This window comes from Melozone crissalis, unplaced genomic scaffold (genome assembly GCF_028551555.1).
Source record: "Melozone crissalis strain CALT ecotype California unplaced genomic scaffold, PUWL_Pcris_2 ptg000056l_1, whole genome shotgun sequence".
Lineage (NCBI taxonomy): Eukaryota > Metazoa > Chordata > Aves > Passeriformes > Passerellidae > Melozone > Melozone crissalis.
The window spans coordinates 8,834,546-8,856,748 of record NW_026535834.1 but is presented as its reverse complement, the minus strand read 5'-3'; the positions used below and the strand labels follow the sequence as shown (position 1 = coordinate 8,856,748).

The following is a 22,203-nucleotide window of genomic DNA, read 5'->3' as shown; positions in this document are numbered from 1 at the left end:
GGGGGGTTCTCCCCTTTGTTGCATGGGGGTGTCCAGCCGGGGCTGAGGGAAGGCAGGGAGGGGGTCGGTGCCTCCCGCTGCCCCATGGCCCTCGCTGAGGGGGCGGCCGTGCCCTACGCCGTGGAGCTGGGGCTCACCGTGCTCCACACAGCGCTCTACGCCGCGCTCTTCCTCTTCGCCTACCTGCAGCTCTGGCTGCTGCTCTACTACCGCGAGCGGCGGCTGAGTTACCACACGCTCTGCCTCTTCCTCTGCCTGCTCTGGGCAGCCCTCAGGACCACCCTGTTCTCCTTCTACCTGCAGAATTCCCTGCAGGCCCTCCGCCTCCAGCAACCCTTCGCCCACTGGCTCCTGTACTGCCTGCCCGGCTGCCTCCTCTTCTCCAGCCTCTGCCTCCTCAACCTCTATTTCGCCGAGGTAAGTTTTGCCTTTTGGGCAAAACCCCTCCAAAATTCTCTTTCCCAAACCTCCACCCTGCGGGACAGCGGGGTTGGAAGCGCCTCTCCAAAGTTGGAGCGCCCTGGAGCCGAGGCTGTGGGGTGGGATGGGGATGTGAGCGCCCAGGTGAGGTCGGGGGGCGATCCTGAGGGGCCGATCCTTGGGGACAGCCTGAGGGGGTGCGGGGCTGTGCCCGGAATCCCGCCTGGGAGGGGGGCACAGGGGTTGTGCCCTGAATCCAGACTTTGGGACAGCCTGGGGGGATGCAGGGGTTGTGCCCTGCATCCAGGCTGGGGGGATGAAGCACAAGGATTGTGCCCTGAATGCAGGCTTGGGGAGAAGCACAGGGATTGTGCCCTGGATCCAGGCTGGGGGGGCGGGGTGGGATTTGGGGGGGATGGTGCGAGCTAAAAGTGTGCCCAGAATCCCAGCATCAATGCTTTGGGGTGCAGGGCTGTACCCTGCCTGCACACCCCGCCTGGGGGGAACAGCACATACCCTGAATTTGGGATTTGGGGGTGCGGGGACATGCCCTGCTCCCAGGTGGGCTTCTCCTCTTTGCCCCCCAGACCCACCGCGGGGTGTTTGTGCGTGTGTGTATGCGGGGGGGCATCACTTGAGGGACTGTTTTGCATCTTTTTGGTTATTTTTTAATTGATTCCCGTTCTGCAAAGGGGACCAGAAAGTGGCAGCAGCAGGGGCTGCTCTGGCCTGGAGTGATGCCAACCATTACGTCACCAGCTAGAGCCTCTTCTGCTATTGTTGCTGCGCTCCCTCCTTCCCTCCATCGCTCCGCTGCGAGCCCGGCTTGTTGTTCCGCAGCTTGTCAGACAAAAAAACCCCGAGATCCCTCACACAACAGCCCGGGGCAGCCCAGGGGGGCCCCTTCCCAGCGCCGGCATCGCTGCTGGGACAGCGCGGAGCCGCTTGTTATTGTCACCGAGCCGTGTCCCTGCTTTTCTGGGCTTCCCATCACTCGTGTGGTGATTTTTAGCCTCCTTTCCCTAGTCCTTCCACTTGCCTTTATCTCCTAAAGCCCTGGCTCTCCCCTCCCCATCCTCCTCCTGAATATTTTGTTTCTGCTCCAGTTTCTCTTGAGCAGCCCTTTGCTTCGCCTGCCTCCCGGTTCGCTGCCTATTTATGAAACAAGTCACCACTTTTTCCTTCCAGCTTTGTTGTTGTTGTTGGGATTCTTTGCTCTGCAGCTCTCAGCTGTTCTCCAGCCTCACAAAGGAATGGCTAGCACACAGAAATCTCTCCAGCGTGTCACCCACGGGAGTTATGATTTCATTTTCCCCAGGACACCAACATTCACATGACACTTGGAGCTCTGGGGTTGTTCTGCTGTTCTGGTTCTTTTGCCCCCTCAATAAACACCTGGAGGCTTTGGGGGCGAGCTGCCTGTTGCAAAAGGTGTTGCTGATGGAGTGGCAGTGGAATAACAAATGGTGCATGGAGTGCACAAATCCATCTTGTCTGCCTAAGGGAGCCTGACCTCCCAGTTGCCCCAGCCAGGAGGGGTTGGTGTCCCTTGAAAGGCAGGGATTGTGTGCTCTGCTCCACAGAGTGGCTGGATTTCTGGTTTTCTCTAGGTCACTGGATTTGACAGCAGATTTGCCTCTCTACAGGCTTGTTTAAAGGTCCTCTTCAAGTAAATCCAAATAGATTGCCAGGCTTCTCCTCCTCCCACGATATCTGTTTTGCACTGAACTCTGCATGTATCCCACTTCTTTCTCCTTGAAGACCTGGAGCCAAGGGAAATCCTGTCGGAGGAAATAAGAGCTCTGAATCTGGAGTGGGGAAGGATAAAGTGACTTACAAAAATGGGTCTGCTTGCTCAGCTCCAGGGAGGGCCTGACACCTCCCTGGAACAACCAGGAGGGGTGTCCATCACTCCGTGGGGTTTTTGGGAGATCTCAGTGGTGAAGCTCCAGAGATTTGGAGGAAAAAGATGGAAATCCTGGAGCTTTTGTGGCTCCCATGACCTGGAGGTGACTGGTGTGTTTACTGGGTGACTCCAGCAGGATGTGCCCATCCTTTCCCAGTTTTTAAGGCTCACTTGGCAGCAGCCTGGGGAAGGACACTGAGCTTCTGCTGCCCTGGGGGTGGCACCCTGAGCTGAGATGCCCTCACATAAAAGCAGGGGCTGCTGCTGTGCTGAGGGCCTGGCTCATTGTCCCTGTGCACAGAGCCTCCTTTGTGGAGAGGATGGAGAAATGGCATCTGGGCAAGAAAATGGCCTGTGCTGATATTTGAGCTGTTCTTGCTTGATTTGCAGAGCCCCTCAGGCAGCACAGAGGCTGAGGATGGAAAGGTGCTGGGGAAGGAGCTGCAGGAAACAGATACCTGTGGGGAACTGGCATTACTTAACACTCCAGGCTGTTCCAGGGCTGAAATTCAAATTTGCTGAACTGCCTGGTGTTCCTCCTTTCTGTGGGGACAGCTTGTCCTCTTCCTATGCCATGAGATTCCTGAGGGGATGCAGAGACCTGACAGAATCGCTGTGGGATGTGTATTTATTTTTCATAGAGTCCCAGAATGGTTTGGGTTGAAGGGACCTTAAAGCCCATCCAGGGACACCTTCCACCATCCCAGGGTGCTCCAAGCCCTGTTCAGCCTGGCCTTGGGTACCAGGGATCCAGGGGCAGTCACAGCCTCTCTGGGCACCCTGTGCCAGCCTCTCCTCACTTTCCCAGCCAGGAATTCCTTCCCAATCTCCCATCCATCCCTGCCCTCTGGCACTGGGAGCCATTCCCTGTGTCCTTTCATTCCATGCTCTTGTCCTCCCCAGCTCTCTTGGGATGCTTTTTCCACCTGGAACATCCCTTTAGCTTGGGAGCATCTCTTCCTTTCTACTTCAGCTTGTACCAGAAGGAATCCTTTCCTGGCAACCTGGAGTTCAGAGTCCATCAGGTCAGAATTGCTCAGATCCACTCCCAATCTTGCCTCAAGAGCTCCAATGTCCAACCTAGGATGCTCCTTTGCCTTTGGAGTAGCTCCTGTCCTGCAATGCCACCTTTCCCAAGTGGCTGCAACTTCTGCTTTTCCCCAGCTCTTTGTCAGGACCATGGAAATGGAAATACATGGAAGGAGCTCAGGGTGCTTAGCCTGGAGAAAAGGAGGCTCAGGAGGGACCTTGTGGCTCTGCAGAGCTCCCTGACAGGAGGGGACAGCCAGGGAGGCTTGAGCTCTTCCCAAGGGACACGAGGAAATGGCCTCAAGCTGTGCCAGGGGAGGCTGAAATGGGATATTTGGGAAAATTCCTCCCTGGAAAGGAGCTGCCAGGGAGGTTTGCAGTCCCCATCCCTGAAGGTGTCCAAGGAACCCCTGGGGGTGGCACTCAGTGCTCTGGGCTTGTGACAAGGTGGGAATCAGGCACAGCTTGGACCTGATGGCCTTGGAGGTCTTCTGTGAAATGCATCCACAACAACCTTGATCTTAAAGACCTTCTTGAGCCCTTGGCAGCCTGGCTGTCCTGGGAAGCAGCAGGGATGGCTAAGGAGTGCTGGCCTGGTGGGGCTGGTGGTGTGGGTGGGTTTCTCCAAGTGCTCCATGTGAGGAGATGCCATCAGCCCCTTTCATCCCTTCCTGCTCTAATTGCAGTGCAGAGAGCATCCAGCCTGGGAGGTGTTTGTCTGTGCTCTCCTGGATCTTCTCAGATGGAAAACTGGGAAAATGTCATCCTTTATTTCCCTCTTTCACCTTCCCTGTGCTCAGAGGGACAGCTGGGCAGGGATCTCTGAAACTCCAAACTGCTCCATCCCATGGCTGGTGCTTCCCATGTTTCCCAGAGGAACAGGTGGCCCTGCTGGGCACCAGCTATTCTGGGAAAGGAGGGAACATGCAGAGTCCAGCCTGTGTTCAGGATGGCCTGGAATCATCTAGATATTAATGTGAGGATGGTGAGAGATCCTCGTGGACACTTCCAGCTTTTCCTCTGTGGGCTGAAGCTGGGCTTTGCACACTTGGTACAAGGTGTGATCCCAAAACAGTCTGTGCTGTGCTCCCATCATTGTGTGGTGAGCAGAGGGATCTGTCTGAGATGCTCCTGCAGCTGAGCTGTGTTGGGGCAGGACATGTTTGCAGAGCCCAAATTTGTGTTAATGAAGCAAAAAAAAAGGATTTGATTCCTGTGGACAACAACAAGTTCCTGGATCTTTCAGATCTGCTGGAAAGTAGCTTGGTTTTGGTCCAGCCTGAGTGCCTCACTGTGAGGTTTAAGATCCTGGCCCTGGGAGTGGTGCTTGGATTCATCTGTGGCATCTGGGATGTGTCACTTTTCTTCCCTTAGCAGCTGTGACACCTCCAGTGCACCTTCTGAGGGTGAGTGTGTCTCTGAACACACCCTGGGGGCTCTCTGGGCTGTGATGTGAGCAAGGAAATCGCTTTTATGGGATAAAGCCACCCAAAAGCCTCCAGCATCCCAGAGGGCTTTGGGGTCTGTAGCTCATTGCAGCCTCACCCTCTGGCTGATGTGGAGTGCTCAAGGGACCCATGGCTCTGGAAAGGCACCTGAGTGTTCCAAATTGCTGTGAAGGATTTGTTCAGAGTAAATCTTCCCAGTCCTGCTGCTCTGTGCTGCTGAGACCTCTGTTCCCTCTTTTCATGCTGGATTTCTGGAGCTGGGCTCAGCTCAGATTTGAGGGACCCATTCAGTTTGCAGGGGTTGCTGCTCACAGCTTGGCCTAATGCACCTGCTGAAGCACAGGGGTCTATTTTTCCTATATTTCTGAAGGAGCTCATTGCTCCTGAGCTCTCTGTGCTGGGTTTTTCACAGCAGAACCTCTGCCTGAGCTGTCCTTGGGCTCTGGGAGCAGCAGAGCCCCGTGCAGGAGGCTCAGAGCTCATCTCAAGGGTAAGAACCCAGAGTCACCCTGAGCACTCTGCTGGTGGCACCTCCTGACCCACTCCCTGGGAAGGAAAAGCAACCTTCAGGTAACTTATCAGCCTGAATAACCAAAACCAGCAGAGCAGAGGTGGCTGTTCCCTTCCTGAAGTTATTCCTACAACTATCCAGGGGCTAATAAAAGTGTGAGGCTGGAGCTGTGGTCTCCCTCTGCTTTCCATGGCAGCAAGCCAAGCATGAGGCTCAAATTGCTGTTGCACTCTTAACCCTGACTCAGCTTTGTGTGTCTTCATCCCTGGGGCTGCAGGGGAAGGTTTGGCAAGAGTGTCCTGCCCAAAACAGCATCTTCTGTGAGCCAGGGGCACTTCCCTGCTCAGCTGAGGGGCTGGCAACACGACATTCCCAGCTGGGACACAAACCAGGGGCTCTGCAGGGCTGTTCAGAGGTTACAGCAGGAGTGCAGATTGCTCAGTGATTTCCATGCTGCTGGGATGGATGCTCAACCAGCAGGAGTGCAGATTGCTCAGTGATTTCCATGCTCTGCAATGGGTGCAGAACCAGGAGTGCAGATTGCTCAGTGATTTCCATGCTCTGCAATGGGTGCAGAACCAGGAGTGCAGATTGCTCAGTGATTTCCAGGCTGCTGGGATGGATGTTCAACCAGCAGGAGTGCAGATTGCTCAGTGATTTCCAGGCTGCTGGGATGGATGTTCAACCAGCAGGAGTGCAGATTGCTCAGAGGGTTTCCATACTCTGCAATGGGTGGAGAACCAGGAGTGCAGATTGCTCAGTGATTTCCATGCTGCTGCAATGAGTGTTCAACCAGGAGTTCCCCAGCTGGATGTCACCAATGTCTGTTTTGAAAGGACAAGAGGAAACAGCCTCAAGTTGTGCCAGGGGATATTTAGATCCTAACTGGATGTTAGGAAAAAATTCTTCACTGAAAGGGTGGTGAGGTGTTGGAACAGGCTGGTCAGGGCAGTGGTGGAGTCTCCAGCCCTGGAAGTCAAAAAACTCAAAGTGGATGTGGCACTTGAGGGCATGGTTTAGTGGTGAATGTGGTGCTGCTGGATTAATGGTTGGACTTGGTGGCCTTGGAGGGCTTTTCCAGCCTCAGTGATTCAGTGATTCCAAAGTGCCTGAATGTCACCCACAGCAAACAAGGGAGGATTCAGGGATATTTCTGGTTTTGAGTATCCATGTGGCCCAAATGATGAGTTTTAGGGCTTAGAGTGGATTGTGCCACACTCCTGCACCTCTGTGTGCCTGGACAAGGGGACAGAGAACATTCCTGGGGCTGGACACTTCCCTCTGCTGAAGAACCACATCTCATTCCTCACTCAGTTCAACTCATCCTCTCTCAGCCAGAGGAGCCAGGCACTGGAAATGACTCTTGGAAGGGAATCCCTGAAGCTGCCCAATGTCCTTTGAAATGCTTGGAAGCACTGCAGTGGCTCAGACAGCCCTCAGATCCTGGAATGGCTCTGGGAATCCCCTTGGCAGCAGCCTGATTCCTGAAGCTCATGTGCCATTTCTGCCTCAGTGCTGACTTGGAAGCAGGAGCCAAGGAATCCCACCAGGATAAAAGCTGCCTGAGGATGCCAGGGAGGAGATGGGTGATCCTTCACTGCTGACAGGGAAGGCTCCTTGTGGGAGAAGGGAAACTGAGCCTCCACAGCTGAGCAGTGATCCCACAAGTGCAGGTGGGATCGCTCTGGATGTGTCTGTGCCTCTTCCCAAGTTCCTTCAAAGTCTCCAGTCAGAGCTTTGCCTGTGGCTGAGCGTGACCCCAGCTCTGGGATCCTTCCTGCTGGGGTCTGGAGCTGGAGCTGGACACAACCCTAATCCAGTCCTGAGCAGTGTGAGCACAGGCTCCCTGTGCCTTTGCAGCAGGAATTCACATCTGAGCTGTGACTTGGGAGTATCTGCACCTTCCCAAACTGTCCCTGCTCCTCTCACATGGAAATCCAGCATGGCTGAGGTCCTAAAATAGCCCAAAACATTGGGAAAAGGAGGTGTGTTTTTGAAGGATGTTAAAGTGCTAAACTCCCTTCTTTTCTTGAAGCCTTCAAGGTGTGGTGTTAAAGTGCTTGTCACATATGGGGTGTTAAATATGTTTATGGTTTTGGGAACCTGTGTTTGGGCTGGGCTTCTACAAGGAGAAAGTGCCATTGTTTTGGGTCCAGAGCAGGAGTTGGTGCTGATAAATAATCCAGATTCCTTGGAGATGTCCAGCTGGGTTCTGATTTCCCTGTTTATCTCTTGACAAAGTTGAAAGGAAACCTAAATTAATCCTGTGCAAATCTTTCCTCCAGGTCATCTTCAAAGTGAAATGCGCAGCTGAATTCAACAAGTACAAGTAAGTGCTGCTGTCCTGACCTTGCCTGCAAAGCTGGTCCCAGGGGAACTGGCTGGGAATGGGAGGATCAGCCCCAAAAGATGAACAGAGCTCTAATTCCATACCTGTGCTCTGAGAAAGGAGCAGGACTGGGAGCTTCAGGGCTGCCAGAGGAGCTCAAGCATCCCAGCTCCCCTGGGTGGACTCTTAGGGTCACTCTGAGCTGTCCCAGCCCAGCAAAGATCAGCAGAACAAGGCTTGAGCAATGGGGGAGCCCCAGGTTTGTGCAGCCCAGGGAACCCCACGGTGGAAAATGCAAGCTCCAGGGGCTCTCAAGAAAGGAGTTGCAGTGGTGGTGATGACTCATGGCTTATTGACTGGAGTTAATGCAGAGCTGGAGCAACACTTCAAATCTGCAAGATAAGAACCTGACTGTCAGAAGATGAGTCTTGTAACTCATGACTGCTTACGCTGCTCATGTGTTCTGAGAGCAGCTCCAACAAATCCTCTGCAGCCTTGGGCTGCCAATACAACCCCTGAAATTTGCTGGAATGCCTGAGCTGCCCAGCAGGCTGAGCCCTGGGAGGCTCTGCTGACACAGGAGGGAGGTGCACAATGAACCTGGGCTTTCTCACTGACCATTTTTCCCCCTCACCATGTCTCCAGGGTCCTGCTGTACCTGGGCTCCATCCTCACCAGCCTCCTGTTCCTGGTTGTGAATTTAACCTGTGCAATGCTGATTCATGGAGAGGTCCCAGAGAAGCAGCTCAGGTGGACAGTCCTGGCCAGGGCTCTGGTCAATGACAGCCTCTTCATCCTCTGTGCCATCTCCCTGGCCTGCTGCATGTGCAAACTGGGAAAGATGTCTTCAGCCAATGTCTACCTCGAGTCCAAGGTGGGTGAATGCCTTGGGAATTCCCTCTGGGACTGCTCAGCTGGAGCTGGGTGTGCTCACTCAGGGCAGTGCTGGCCTGGTGGCACCTGAGCTGCTCTGGCTCAAATTCTCCTTCCAGCGTGGAGGTGGCAATTCCTGGATCCCTCCCTTTCACAAAGTGCATGCTCCTGCTGTGGGAGTGATGTTTCCTGCATGTTTTAGGGAAATACTTTGTCTGCAGCTTTATAACAGATTTATGAGCTGCTTCTGCTTTTCAGGCACAGAAAATCCCAGGTTTGCCTTGAAGAGAGGTTTTTCTCAGAGCAGCAGATGCAGTTTGTGCTGTAAATTTACCTGTAGCAGATGTGTCATGATTCCTGGAATGGGGATCCCCAGAAATCCAACTTTAGGTGGGCTCTCCTTGGGTAGGATGAGATGTCCAGGGTGAGATGAGCATTTTGGAATGGGAGGAGAAGTTGCTGTAGGTCCTGTCCCAAAGCAGGACAGTTGAGGGTCTGAACACACACAGCTCTTCTCCAGCAGCTAGGAAAGTGGAAAAGCCACCAGGAATGTGGCAGGAGGCTGCAGTCAGTGTCCACCTGAGTGCCTGGGAACATCCAGAGGAAAAAGCAGAGCACCTGAGCACAGCCAGCTGAAGCTGAGGCTTTCTCTAGGAGATGTGTGGCTCCTTAAGCAGCAGAGGGCATCGGTGGCCTCCGGGAATGCAGGGGGTGAGGGCTGGGTCTGGTGTCCTGCCTGGCTCTGTGACAGCTGTCCAGAGGCTGCAGGTGGCACCCAGCTCTGCAGTGAGGCAGGGACAGAGGAGCTGCTCACACCCCTGCTGGCCTGGGCCTGCTGTCCAGCTCTGCCTGGCTCTGACACTCATGAACTCACCCAGTTCCCCCAGTGCAGGAGCTCCCTCTCCTCACGTGCCTGAGGCTGCCCCTGGGCTGTGTGCAGCATGCTCCAGGGAAGCCTCTGCTCTGCGCTTGGGTACTCACCCTGCTGAAGGTCTCTGCCTCCCTCCCCTGCCTTGGGGGCATCCTCTGATGTTGTGTTTGGGAAACTGCTGCAGAAGCAGGCTGGGGATGAGCAGAAATGTCACACAGATGCCCCAGAAGGTTGTCCTGCCCCTGAACTCAAAGGCACACAGCAGGGCTGGAGGTGGAAAGGTTGGAGCTGTGGGAAGGAGGTTGGACCGCAGCCGGCTCCTGTCCTGGGGTCCTTGTGAGCTGCAGATTTCCTTCAGCAGGCTTTGTGCCTCATTGTGCTGCCCTGAGCACCCAGGCTCAGCTTCCAGTGGCAGCAGGATGTGTGCTGGGCTTCAGGGCTGTCACTTGTCTGTTGGCACCTCTCTCCTGCTGACTCTGAGCTCCAGATCTAGGAAAATAGAGCCGGGATGTGCAGCAGAGCACTGGGATGAGCTTCCCCAGCAGGTTCTCTGCTTAAACACAAAGGCAGCTCAGGTGCTGAGGGGTGTTTGCCCCTCACTGTGACTTGGTGCCTCCCAGCAGCCATTAAAGGGATTCATGGATGGATTTAACAAAACCTGGTTTGTCTCAGCATTTTGGAATGGTTTGAGCTGGAAGAGATCATAAATCCCATCCAGTTCCACCCCTCTGCCATGGGTTACCTTTAACTATCCCAGGCTGCTCCAAGCCCATCCAGCCTGGCCTTGGACACTGTCAGGGACACTGTGCCAGGGCCTCAGCTCCTTCACAACCAAGAATTTACTCCCAATATGCCATCTAATCCTGCCCTCTGTCTGTTTGAAGCCATTCCCTGTGTCCTGTCCCCTCCAGGCCATTGTGAATGGTCTCTCTCTATCTTTCCTGTGGGTTCCTTTCAGGTACTGGGGTTCAAACTCTGGGTCTTCCTGCCCACCCCAAATACCTGAGCTCCTTTCTTAGAGCACTGTTGGGGTGCTGGGTGGCTGCAGGTGAAAGGGCTGGGTAAACACCTCTGCAGGGTCTGTGCTGTGAAGCAGAAGTTGATTTTCCTGCTGGTTGGTTGTTTGCCTCGTGTAGAATCCCAGAGGAAGGCAGGGGGTGGAACAGCCTCTCCCTGGACCCCCAGTTTGGAGCTGACTGATAAAGTCTTGCCAGGGACACTCCAGTGCCTCAGATCCTTCCCTGCTCCCAGGCAGCTCTGGCTGTGTGGCTCCTGCAATGAACTCATCACATGAGAAAGCTCTTAGCCAGCTCTGAATATTTTAGCAACAACATACAAATGTTCTGGGTCATTCTTGCCTGCACAGCTGCTCATGCATTTAGGGGAACGGGGAAGAACATCACAGCTCTGTATTAAAACTCTTTTTATTTCTTCCTGTCCTAGGGAACATCTGTCTGCCAGGCTATTCTGGTGGGATCTGTAGTGGCCCTCCTGTATTCCTCAAGGGCTTGCTATAACCTGGTAGCTGTGGCCATATCTCCAGACAATGTTCCTGGTCCTTTTAACTATGGCTGGGACAACCTTTCAGACAAGGTGAGTGTGTGACCCCCCAAAACCAGAGCCAGTGAAGGGACATGCAGTCAGTCCTTATCCTGTGAGGGTGAACAGGGAGTTTTGGGGGGTGTCTGAGTAGCTGAACCCCCACATGAGCTGCCTTTCTGCTCTGCTTGCTCTCTGCACCCACCAAACTGAGTCCTCCTCTCCCCAGCCACTTCTTCAGGAAGGATTCCCTGCTCTTCCCTTCCAGCCTGCCAACTCTTCTTGTGAGGGAGAGGAGGGACAGCTCAACTAGAGCAGAACAGCAATGCTTAATCGGGCATGGCTGTGTGTGAGGGAGAGCCACTGGCGTGGGCAGGAGCTCCCAGTGCCCTGGTGGCACCCTCCGAGCAGAACCAGCCCCCCCAAACCAGCAGCAGCACCAGGTGAAGGTCACTCTGCTGCTGTGGGGACTCCTGCCTTTGGAAAGGTTGCCTGCACTCCCAGTTCCAGCTTCTGGGAGCTCTGTGGGTGGCTGGCATGACACAGACCCCTCTGCCTTGTGCCCACAGGTGCATGTGGAGGTGAGCAGTGAGGAGTACGTGGTGTTTGGAGTGGTCCTGTTCCTCTGGGAGCTGGTGCCAACCACTTTCGTGGTGCTGTTCTTCCGCGCCCAGAGACTGAGCCAGAACCTGGTAGGCCTCAGCAAGTCTCCCTGTGCTGGGAGGATGCCTGGGATGACTTTTGGGGGATGTTTTGCTTCTGGCCTAACTCCTTTCTCCTTGGCAGACTCCAGCAGGGATGGTCAACAGCCACAGCTACAGCTCCAGGGCCTATTTCTTTGACAATCCCAGGCGCTACGACAGTGACGATGACTTGTCACGGCTCGGGGCCAGGGAAGGAGGGTAAGGAAGGGTTGTGCTGCTGCTCTGCTGCCCTCTGGGGCAACACCAGAGCTCCTGGCTTCTGCTCCTAGGAAAAGCTTTGGTGGAAGAGGCAGCTTGGGTGAGGTAAATGGGGCAGGGAGCTTCTGACAGAGCTTTTGTTCCCTTGTGCAGCTCACAAGGAGCTGCTTTTATTGGGCAGAAGCGACCAGCTCAGAGAGGTGGATGGTGCTCACAGGTGGTGATGCAAACAGGAGACCTCATCCAGAAGGGGTGGGATCCATTTCAGAGGGCTCTGAAATGATCTCCAGAGTGGTTTCTCCACTGGGGAATGAGAGCTGGTGAAGTTCTGCAAGGGAGCTGGGACAAAGCTCTGCAGGAAGTGCTGGTGTGGGGGACAATAGTCAGGTATCCCCAGCAAAACTCTTACAAGGCATCCTGGCAGCCCTGTCACCTGTCTCCATGGAATGGTTAGGGCTGGAAGGGACCTTAAAGCCCATCTTGTTCCACCCCCTGCCATGGGCAGGGACACCTTCCATGATCCCAGGGTGCTCCAAGCCTATCCAGCCTGGCCTGAAACACTTTCCTTCCTTTCCACTTCACTTCCTAGTCCCTCACTGTTGGAATAAATCAGGTGAGACTCCATTGCCTTCATGCAGAAAGCAAATTCTTTATTCACAAAGCTCATGTTTGTAGGAAATATCAGCACTGTATTAAACCTAGTTTGTCAGCAATGCAGTGAAATTCAGTTCACTAGTCAGTAAGGGCTATTGTATATGTCTATCAAATTTTCTCTCTCTAGATATGTTTACATTTTTCCTTTGTGGATTCTCATGGGGCAAATTTTATTATTTACACAGGTGCATTTGTTTTTCATCCTCAGAATAGAATGTTGTGTTAAAGGAACCTCTGATTCTCAAAATAGCTTCACATGGCAACTTGCAAATTGCTTGTTAGCTGCACTTAGAAGAAATGACAGGCCAGCTTTGGCAATTTGATTTCATAAGGCCTTTCTTTTAGAATTCTTCTACCTGTCTACAACATCTCACCCTCTTCATTAATGTAAAAAAGGCTCTGTTCTGGTTTTAAAACAGCTTGCTCTTGAGAGGGTATTATCTCATTAAGGTTATCACTGGTTATCTGTTAGATATGGGATGAAAGGCTGATTACAATCAACAAAGCTTATCAAATTCTATCAAGTCACTGACACAGCATTTCGCAGCATGAGAAAACAAAAGATGAATGTCCAATGTCTCTTAGGGAAATGGAGATAAATGACCATTGTTTTAAAGCCAAATAGTTGAGACTCAGGAGAAGGTCCATTAGCTGGAAATGTTGATCTTTGACACCACTGAATGTCCTCCTGGATCCTGGAACAGGGAATAGCTGAGGAAGGTTAGCAGGAACACTATACTGTGATGATGACATGAGGCTTTGTTGGCAAATTGCCTCTGTAGATTGCAGACACAGCTAAGCCTTGGCAGTCCTGCTTCTGTTCCTGCTCTGGCCACGAGGGCTGCAGGATGATTGGGTTCTTTCTCCTTCCACTGGGCCTCATTTTCCCAGAGGTGATCAGTGATTGATTGAAGAAACAGGTGACCACTTCAAACCTGCTGCTGGTAAAACACAAGCACGCCCTCTCTTGAAGTCAATGAATCAATTAGGCTTTGCTAATTGAGGCACACCAAATTGGGATTTAGATTTGATGATCTCCTTTCCAAATTTCTGATGCAAATATTGCATTATTCAAAATTCTATGTTGTCTAAATTTCTAATGTACATGTTACATTATTTGGATGTTCTTAAGGCACTAAATTCACCTTCTTTTGGCTTTTTTAAAATGAGATGCATGTCTTTAGTTATGAGCATGAGGAAACATCAAGGCAAAACCATACATGTAGTGAACAAGAAACTGACAGCAATCAGGAATAAGCCAGGTACAACAATTAATTCAGATAATACACTAATAAATAATACATGTGAAATTAGGTAATTAGGAATCTCTGAAACACTGTGCCATCATCCCAGAGTCTGTGAACAGCTGACAAACCTCAATTTAGTGAGGGCTTGGATAATTATTTCCAGATAATAATTCCCAAGCTCACTCTAAAGATAGGTTCAACTGTCATATCTAAGGGGTCAAATTGCCAAGTCAAAGTGACCTGAATCCAGTTTTGATGCAGAAAACATTGGGTTTATTGACAAATCCTCCTTCCAGGTAGAGCTAAGGCCTGGCCACAGCCCAAGCTCCATCTGGGAGGGAATTCCCTAAACACATTTTAAAGCAGGGCTCTTAAGAATAGCAGTTATGAGTAAAGGCCTTGGGGTTAAAGACTAATCAAACCATCCAGTAGTTGGATCCCTCCAAAGTTTCCTTCAGGATAGAGATGCTTCAAACACAGCAAACTTCTGGAGTGCTTCTGTAATAAGTGACAAAACCACAAGACCAGCAGTTCAGAGGAGGCTTTCAACCAAGCTCAAGTATCTTTTCTTGGAAGTCTGAAAAATATTTAATTATGAGACAGCATTGGGTGAAGCCATAGAGCCAGTGAGGGACTAGCCAGAGAGCTAAGCTGGCATAAGAGATGTATAAGCAACTAGAGAACAAAACAAACCTGAAATCCTGAAACAACATGAGTCTTTTAGATAATTACACAAAGAGATGTTAAAGCATATAAGAAGCTGGCTATAAATACAGTAATAACATCTTATGAATGATGTCTATTATAAAATCAGTAAATTCGCGTCATGTAATCAATATATCAGTGGTAACTCTCTCAGGAAGTTGAGGTAACACCTTTCTAAACAGTCATGTACCTGTGAGAGCAAAATGAAACAAAGGAAAGCACTAAAACAGCTCACAATCAACAACAGCCATAGTGGAGAATCATCACTACTCTTCTGTGTTATCTGTGGAAGACAAAACAGCAGAGATTGTAACCAATAGAATCTTCACAAAATCCAGGGTGAGCACACTGTATCTTCTTTATCCACCAACAGCTGTTTGTCAGGGTTCCATCCCAGCTGTTTTAGTCAGAGTCATCTTATCTCTTAAAAGAAAACAGCTTTATATCTTACAGCATAGAAAGGTAATGTTTAACTGTCTTAGATTGCAATGCAAGGTGTAACCAGGTGTATTCTATCACCATCTGTTAAAACCAGGTAGGGGAGTTCTTTATGTCTTCCATGACCCATCCCTCATGACTCTGGGGGATTGCTTCTCTTCAAGGGCCAGCTGTTAAACCAGGTGGGGCAGTTTTCTTTATCTCTTCCACAATGGATCCTCCCTCCAGGAGATATATTCTCTTAATGGGCCATTGAGTGTCCCTGCCTGGCTGATAAAATTCCATCATCCCACTGGGAGATGCTCTGCCCAGGGGGAGGAGCCAAAGCATTACTACCTGGATATAATCTGAGCCTGGAACAGCACAGCAGCCTTTTCCACTGGATTCCCAGAGGAACACCAGACACCACTGGACCTTGAGAGGACAACTACAGCCTTCTACAGGATCACAGATTCAACAGAGCCACGTTTGTCACTCCAGGAGGGCTGCAGCCACCATTTATTCAGACAGCTACCAACACCCTGACCCACACGGTGTCAGGTTGTACCCTGACTTTGCTTCAGCAGTAACATTTTATTTGTGAGCTAATTATTTCTAAACTTAAAGGAACTGCTGCAGATAAAATTCAAAGTTCTAGGACTTGGTTAAGGAATTAATTGCTGCCCATAATCCTGGGAGAAGAGGGGAGCTGCAGGCACACAGGGGAGCGGGATGGAGACGATCCTGGAGCAGCAGCAGCGGTACCACGAGGAGCGGGAGCGGCTCATGGACATGATGGTGAGGGAGATGCTCACCAAGAAGTCCAAGCTCCATGACCAGATCAACTCAGACCACCACACCCAGGCCATGCAGGACAGGTACATGGGAGTGAGCAGCAGCCTGTGGGAGCTGTATGATGACAAGGATGGTCTGCGTGAGGAAGAGCTCGGCGCCATTTCCGGGCCGAATGAATTTGTGGAGTTTTACAACAGACTGAAGCAAATTCAGGAATTTCACCAGAAGCACCCACATGAGATCTGTGTTCCTGTGTCAGTGGAGTTTGAGGAGCTGCTGAAGGCCAGAGATAACCCTGGTGAAGAAGCTCAGAATCTGGTGGAGTTCACAGATGAGGAAGGGTACGGACAATACTTGGATTTGCATGATTGTTACCTCAAGTACATTAACCTGAGATCATCAGAGAAATTTGATTATATCACTTACTTAGCCACATTTGACCAGCTCTTCAATATTCCCAAGGAGAGAAAAAAATGCTGAATATAAGAGGTATCTTCAGGTGCTCCTTGAGTACCTGCAGGGTTACACAGATCAAGTGAAACCATTACTGCACCAGAATGAACTTTTTGAGAAAATTCAGATGGAGTTTGAGAAGAAGTGGGAGAATGGCACATTCCCAGGCTGGCCTAAGGAGACCAGCAGTGCCCTCACCCATGCTGGTGCCCACCTGGACCTCTCAGCCTTCTCCTCCTGGGAGGAACTGGCCTCCCTGGGACTGGACAGGTTGAAATCAGCTTTGCTGGCTTTGGGGCTGAAGTGTGGCGAGACTCTGGAGAAGCGTGCTCAGAGGCTTTTTAGCACTAAAGGCAAATCCCTGGAGGCACTTGATCCTTCCTTGTTTGCTAAGAACCCAAAGCCAAAAGGAAGCAAGAGAGACATGGAAAGAAATAAAGATCTTGCATTCCTGGAAGCTCAGATTTATGAGCACATGGAAGTTCTTGGGGAACAAAGACACCTCACCCACGAGAAGGTGCAGTGTAAGCAGGCACGGACAGGGGAGGAGAGAGAGGAGGAGGAGGAAGAGCAGATCAGTGACAGCGAGAGTGAAGATGAAGAAAATGAAATAATATATAACCCTAAAAATCTGCCTCTTGGATGAGATGGGAAGCCCATCCCATACTGGTTGTACAAACTCCATGGTCTGAACATCAGCTACAGCTGTGAGATCTGTGCTAACTGCACCTACCGAGGGCCCAGGGCGTTGCAGAGGCCCTTTGCAGGGTGGAGACACGCCCATGGAATGAGGTGCCTGGGCATTCCCAACACAGCACACTTTGCAGCATCACAGATCGAGGATGCAGTCTCACTGTGGGCAAAGCTGAAACAGCAGAAGGCTTCAGAGAGGTGGCAGCCCGACACAGAGGAGGAATATGAGAATTCCAGTGGGAACGTGGTGAACAAAAAGACCTACGAAGACCTGAGGCGCCAAGGGCTGCTGTAGCTGTCCCCAGGTGAAGGAACACAGAGAAAATCTGCAGAAAGAATGGATCTGGCAGCAGCTCTGACTTCTTCATTGTCTGGATTTTGAATGTGCATGAATATAGATTTCAAGAATACTTTATAGAATAGTCACTTTCTAGTAAGCTCCTTAGACATTGTTTTAGATAAAAAACAAAAAACAAAACAAAAAAGGAACAGAGGTGCAGCAGGGCAGGGGGAGGTCTGCCACACCATCCCATGTCTACAACAGGTTTCTTAGATGAACATCAATTAAATATAGATCAGCTGATGTCAAGTGATGGGCAGGCAGTGCCCCAAAAAAAGGCTGAGCTGTTACATGCCACTGCCAGCTAGGGAAGGGAAAGTCCTATGGCACCATCCTGCACTGCTGCACCTCTGTTCTCCCCCTAAAACACTTGTGATTGAAAAAGAGGAAGGGAAAAGGCAAGAAAACAAACCCTAAAACTGCACACATTTTTCTATATATGTCTTCTGGTAATTTTCCCCTGGTAAGGAGAAAATTACCAAAAGACAAATGTAGAAAACTCTAGAAAGGCACCAAGCACCCGCCGCTCTCCCCTTCTGTTTTGGAGTCTGTGAGTTCTATGGGGGACTGCTGACTGAGGGACCCAGCCCAGGTGGAGGCACTGGCTCTGGAAAGAAGCTTTGCTACAAAAATACTGTCTGGTCCTGCTGGTCCTGCAGTTTGAGCTCTGCTGGAGGATGTGACCTGCTGAGATGGCCGCCAGTCTGCGCCATGTGGGGGTAACTTAATCCTGACAGAAGTAATTTTGCACGAGCACACAACTAAGTTCTGGTTCTGGGCTCCTGGTTCTTCATTTGTTTCTCCATGTGGTTTGACTGTTGCTGCCTCTATTGCTGTGTGCAGCTCTGGGATAGAAGAGAAATGACTGACACAGGTACCAGCTCTGGGATAGAAGGGGAATGACTGACACAGGGGCCATGTGCTCTTGAGCCTCTGCATGCAGTGACACACACAGGCACTGTCCCAGAACCAGAGCGTAGGCTCAGGATGCACTAAATACATTTACCTGATCAGGGACAGCCCCTGGATCACACAACACAGTAACAAAGCTATCAGCATACACTTATTGCACTTTCTCTCTCCTTTTCCCAACATATTTGCCTCTTCTAACTCACAGTTCGGCTTTCTTTCTGTGACATGTCCGTTTCCACACGCGTGTCATTTCCACATCACTTTTCTATTCTGTGACTTGTTTCCCCACACCTCAGCAGTTGTTCACTCACCATGGTTCTTGAGGCTGTTGTCCCCACGATTTGCTGGGCCCTTCTCTCCTCAGCAGCTCTTGGGCTGCCTCACCTTCCAGGACTCTCTTTGGGCCGTGTATCTCCCGAGGTTTGGAGACCACGTTTGTGTTCTGCCACTCGCAGTTTTGTTATCACACTTTCTCCCAGGAGTTGTGTTCATTTCCATGCATTCCACACCCTCTGCAGCCCCTCTGCCCGGGTTCCTCTTCACTGGCTGCCTCTTGTCTTTGTTCCTGTGGCTGACTGTAGCCATAGCCTTTTGCTACTTTGTGAATTCGCTGCTTGAATTTCTTTTCCTGCTGATCCTGCAGCCAGCGGTGCTGCCGGTGGTTGTGTCCCTGTGCTGTGTCTCATGTCCCTGCTGTCCTCTCCTGCCTTGGCCATACTCATGGCTGTCTCCATCTTCCTTTCATGACTTTGTATGTTCCACCTCTAAACCCTGTCTCACTGCCTGGTCCTGGGGTCAGCTTGGCTCATTTCACCTTTTTTGTGACAGGGTGTTCATCTCGCATCAGTCACATCTTTGCGGTGTCCATATGTTGGAATAAATCAGCCAAGACTCCATTTCTTCATGCAGAAAGCAAATTCTTTATTCACAAAGCTCATATTTTTATGAGGTTTGTGAATAAAGAATTTTATTTATAGGAAATATCAGCAGTTAAACCTAATTGGTCAGCAATGCAGTGAAATTCAGTTCAGTAAGGGTCAGTAAGGGCTATTGTATATGTCTGTCAAGTTTTCTCTCTCTAGATATGTTTACATTTTTCTTTGTGAATTCTCATGGGACAAATCTTACTGTTTGCACAGGTGCATTTGTTTTTCATCCTCAGAATAGATTTGTGTTAGAGGAACCTCTGATTCTCAAAATAGCTTCACATGGCAACTTGCAAATTGCTTGTTAGCTGCACTTAGAAGAAATGACAGGCCAGCTTTGGCAATTTGATTTCATAAGGCCTTTCTTTTATAATTCTTCTGCCTACCTGTCTACCACACCTCACTTGCTGCCCAGGGGTGTAGAGAGCAGTTCAGAGCTTCTGGCTCCTCTTGACCAGCAGGGCCTGGTGCTCTTCTCTCATCAAAGCCAAGTTCCTTGGAGACATTGCACCTTCAAACTTCAACCCCCTGACCAGTGCTGGGAGCAGAACTCTGGAGGAGCCAAATTATTCATCCCTATAAACTCCATGCCTTTTTTTTTATTGCCTCTCCTGCAGCTTGGGCACCTCTCATTGTGTTTTTTCTGTCTCTCCTGCAGCTTGGCCACCCCTCAGTGCTCGGGCTGCTACGGTTCCCTGGCTGGCACCGAGGGCGCCGCGGACAGCGCGCCCTTGCTCTGCGCCGCCGGCGGCTCGGAGAGCAACCAGCACCAGCACAGCTCCCACACAGCTGCCCCACACAACTGAGGAGGCTCCCTCTCTCTTCCCAGAGTGGCACTCGTGTATAGGATTGTAACCTGGTTTTTCCTCTTCTCCTCCTCTCCCCCTGAAGCATTAACTCATGACACAAACATTCCACTACTGCCGCAGCCGGGCGGGGCCGAGCCCGGCGCTGCGGGCACTGCAGTCAGAGAACTGTGACTTTAAGGTACCATGTAGCAAAGTGAAGCTGAACTCTCTGGAAGCTTTTTTTTTGTTTTTTTTTTTTCTTGGTCTGGTCTTCAAGATGTTGGCAGCTAAATGCACCAGAGCTTCCTCACTAGAAAAGAAACATCAAATGCATATTTGCACTTTTATCTGCACACTTGGAAGGAACGGATCTCGCTCGGGCCGTGCGTGGCCTGAGACTGTTCTAGTTACTGTTTTAATTGCACATCCAGAGCTGGGAGAGGCACTGTCTTCTGCAGAGACGTGTTCCCTGAAGGACTCTGCATCCTGCCTCCCTGGGAGCTCTGTCTGGGCAGAGCCCCCGGTGCTGGGTGCTGGAGTTTTCTGTGCCATATTCCCACCTGGCAGGGCTGGGTGAGCCCTGGGGCTCGGGGGGTGCTGCCCTGCCTGCTGGTCCCACCTGGCTGCTGCCCTGTCCCACCTGGGCCCGTGGCTCAGAGCTGAGGGAGGTCACTGTTCTGCTGCCTTGTCCCTGCAGGGAGAGGCTGGAGCTGGCTCAGCAGGAGTGTGTGTGCAGGAATGTGTGTGAATCCAGGGCTGCTGCACCCCCTGGGTGCTGGGAGCAGCCCTGCTCCCCCTCCTCCTCGCCCACAGTGGGGCTCCCCTCGTCCCCCTCAGTATTAAATTGCATTTAGCAGATAACCAAGAGTTTTAACCTGAAGTGAATGTGAACTGCTGGGTCCCCACTGAGGTGCAGGGGGTGTGTGGCTGCCTGTGGTACGTTGCTGTTGCTGAAGGAAGGGGCAGAAACCACAGGGATGTGATCCTTGTGCTCCTTACTCTGCCCTCCCCATGGACCTGGGGCAGGGTGGGAGTGCTGGGCCAGGCTGGGACAGGTCCCTCTGTCTTTCCTTAACCAAAACAGCCAAGTTTGACCTGGCCTGGGCTCTTTGGAGATGAGGCTTGGTGTTATTCCTGGGGATGAGCAGAGCAGCTTTGGCTAAAGGCTCTGGTGCACGGAGGGAGCTGCTCTGACCATGGGGCAAATCCACCCTGGGCCTGCTTTTAACCTGCCCTGGTGTGACACTGGGGACAGGGAATGCTGTGCTGGGACAACACCTGGGAGCTGTGAGAGCAGCCCCAGCCCTGGGGCATCCTCTCCTCTCCAGCCTGGCCCCCTCAGCCCTGGGGCTGTGCTGAGCTCGGTGTCACCTGCGTGTCCCTGTGTGTCCCTGTGCTCTCCCTGCCCAGCTCCTGCTGGCCCAACAGAGCAGCCACTCCTGGCTCTTTTTGGAGAGGGCAAAGATGGGAGCTCTGAGCACAGCCCTGAGCCAGAGCTGCTCCCCTGTGTCCTGGCAGGAACAGGCTGCTCCATCTCCATCCCTGCTTGGCTTATGGCAAAGCTGGTCAAGGGCCTGGCACTGCCACCCTTCCTTCTGCCCCCAGGAGCCTCCAAAGACAGCAAGTGACACTCGTGGCCCCTGTTCTTGCTTAAATTCCAAAGCACTAGGAGCACTTTAAGTTTTACTTTGGAGGGAAAGGAGTGTAGTGCAAAAAAAAAAAAAAAAAAAAAGGAAAAAAAAAAAGAAAAATTAAAAAAAAACTCTACAAAATCCAAGGGCTACAGGCTCATTGTTCCTCTTGCACTGAAGCACACAGCCACACTATGATCTTCCTGGGGTTTGGGGAGGGCAGGTCAGGGCAGTGAGCCTCGTTGCTGATGGGTTTGGGGGTTTTCTCCTCTGTCTGGACTGACAGCTCCTGCTGGGGCTGCTCCTGGGTTTTACTGAACTCATTTATAGCTCAGAAGTTACAAGGACTTTTTTAATGCATAGTTGCCTTTCATTAAACTTTCTTTTGGGTTTTTTTTTTTTTTTTTTTTGTGGGGTTGTTTTTTGGGGGTTTTTTTTGGTATGGTTTAACAGTGTTCTGGCTTTGCAGGTGGGCAGCAGCTGCTGCCCCAGGAGCTGTGGCCAATGAATGTACCTATTTGTTCTTCACTAAACTGTAACCAAGCACTACTCTGTTGAAATAAATTAAAATAAAAAAGACTTTTTGTGCTGGGATGGCTCCCAGGGTGACCCAGCCAGCTCCAGGTGTGGCCCTGTGCTCCCCTGTGCCCTGCCAGGACCTGGCACATCCGATTGCTGTGGGATGGGCTCTGGGGGTGGCACCGGGGGTTTATTTTATCCCCTGGTGTTTCTCTGGTCGCAGCCCTGAGGGAGCAGCTGGAGCCGTGCCAGGGCAGGTTTGGGTTGGATCTCAGGGAAAGGTTCTGCCCCCAGA

General features: G+C 51.4%; 1 protein-coding gene and 1 pseudogene across 1 annotated transcript; both read left to right on the top strand.

Annotated features, from left to right (window-relative positions):
- GPR137C (G protein-coupled receptor 137C) lies at window positions 1-20,368 on the top strand. The gene is made up of 7 exons (XM_054286896.1): window positions 1-417; window positions 7,600-7,643; window positions 8,289-8,517; window positions 10,831-10,980; window positions 11,496-11,618; window positions 11,713-11,828; window positions 19,629-20,368. Exons 1-7 carry the CDS (start codon window positions 85-87, stop codon window positions 19,774-19,776), a joined length of 1,143 nt encoding a protein of 380 aa, XP_054142871.1. The 5' UTR covers window positions 1-84; the 3' UTR covers window positions 19,777-20,368.
- Window positions 15,584-17,097, top strand: LOC128943911 (splicing factor 3A subunit 3-like; annotated as a pseudogene).
- Window positions 20,369-22,203: the final 1,835 nt, after the last annotated feature.

Excerpts from the sequence above, each read along its gene's own strand:
- GPR137C (XM_054286896.1), top strand. The coding sequence starts at position 85 with ATGGCCCTCGCTGAGGGGGCGGCCGTGCCCTACGCCGTGGAGCTGGGG. Across the intron at positions 10,981-11,495 it reads GGGACAACCTTTCAGACAAG|GTGCATGTGGAGGTGAGCAG; the intron begins GTGAGTGTGTGA and ends TTGTGCCCACAG. Across the intron at positions 11,829-19,628 it reads CTCGGGGCCAGGGAAGGAGG|CTTGGCCACCCCTCAGTGCT; the intron begins GTAAGGAAGGGT and ends TCTCTCCTGCAG.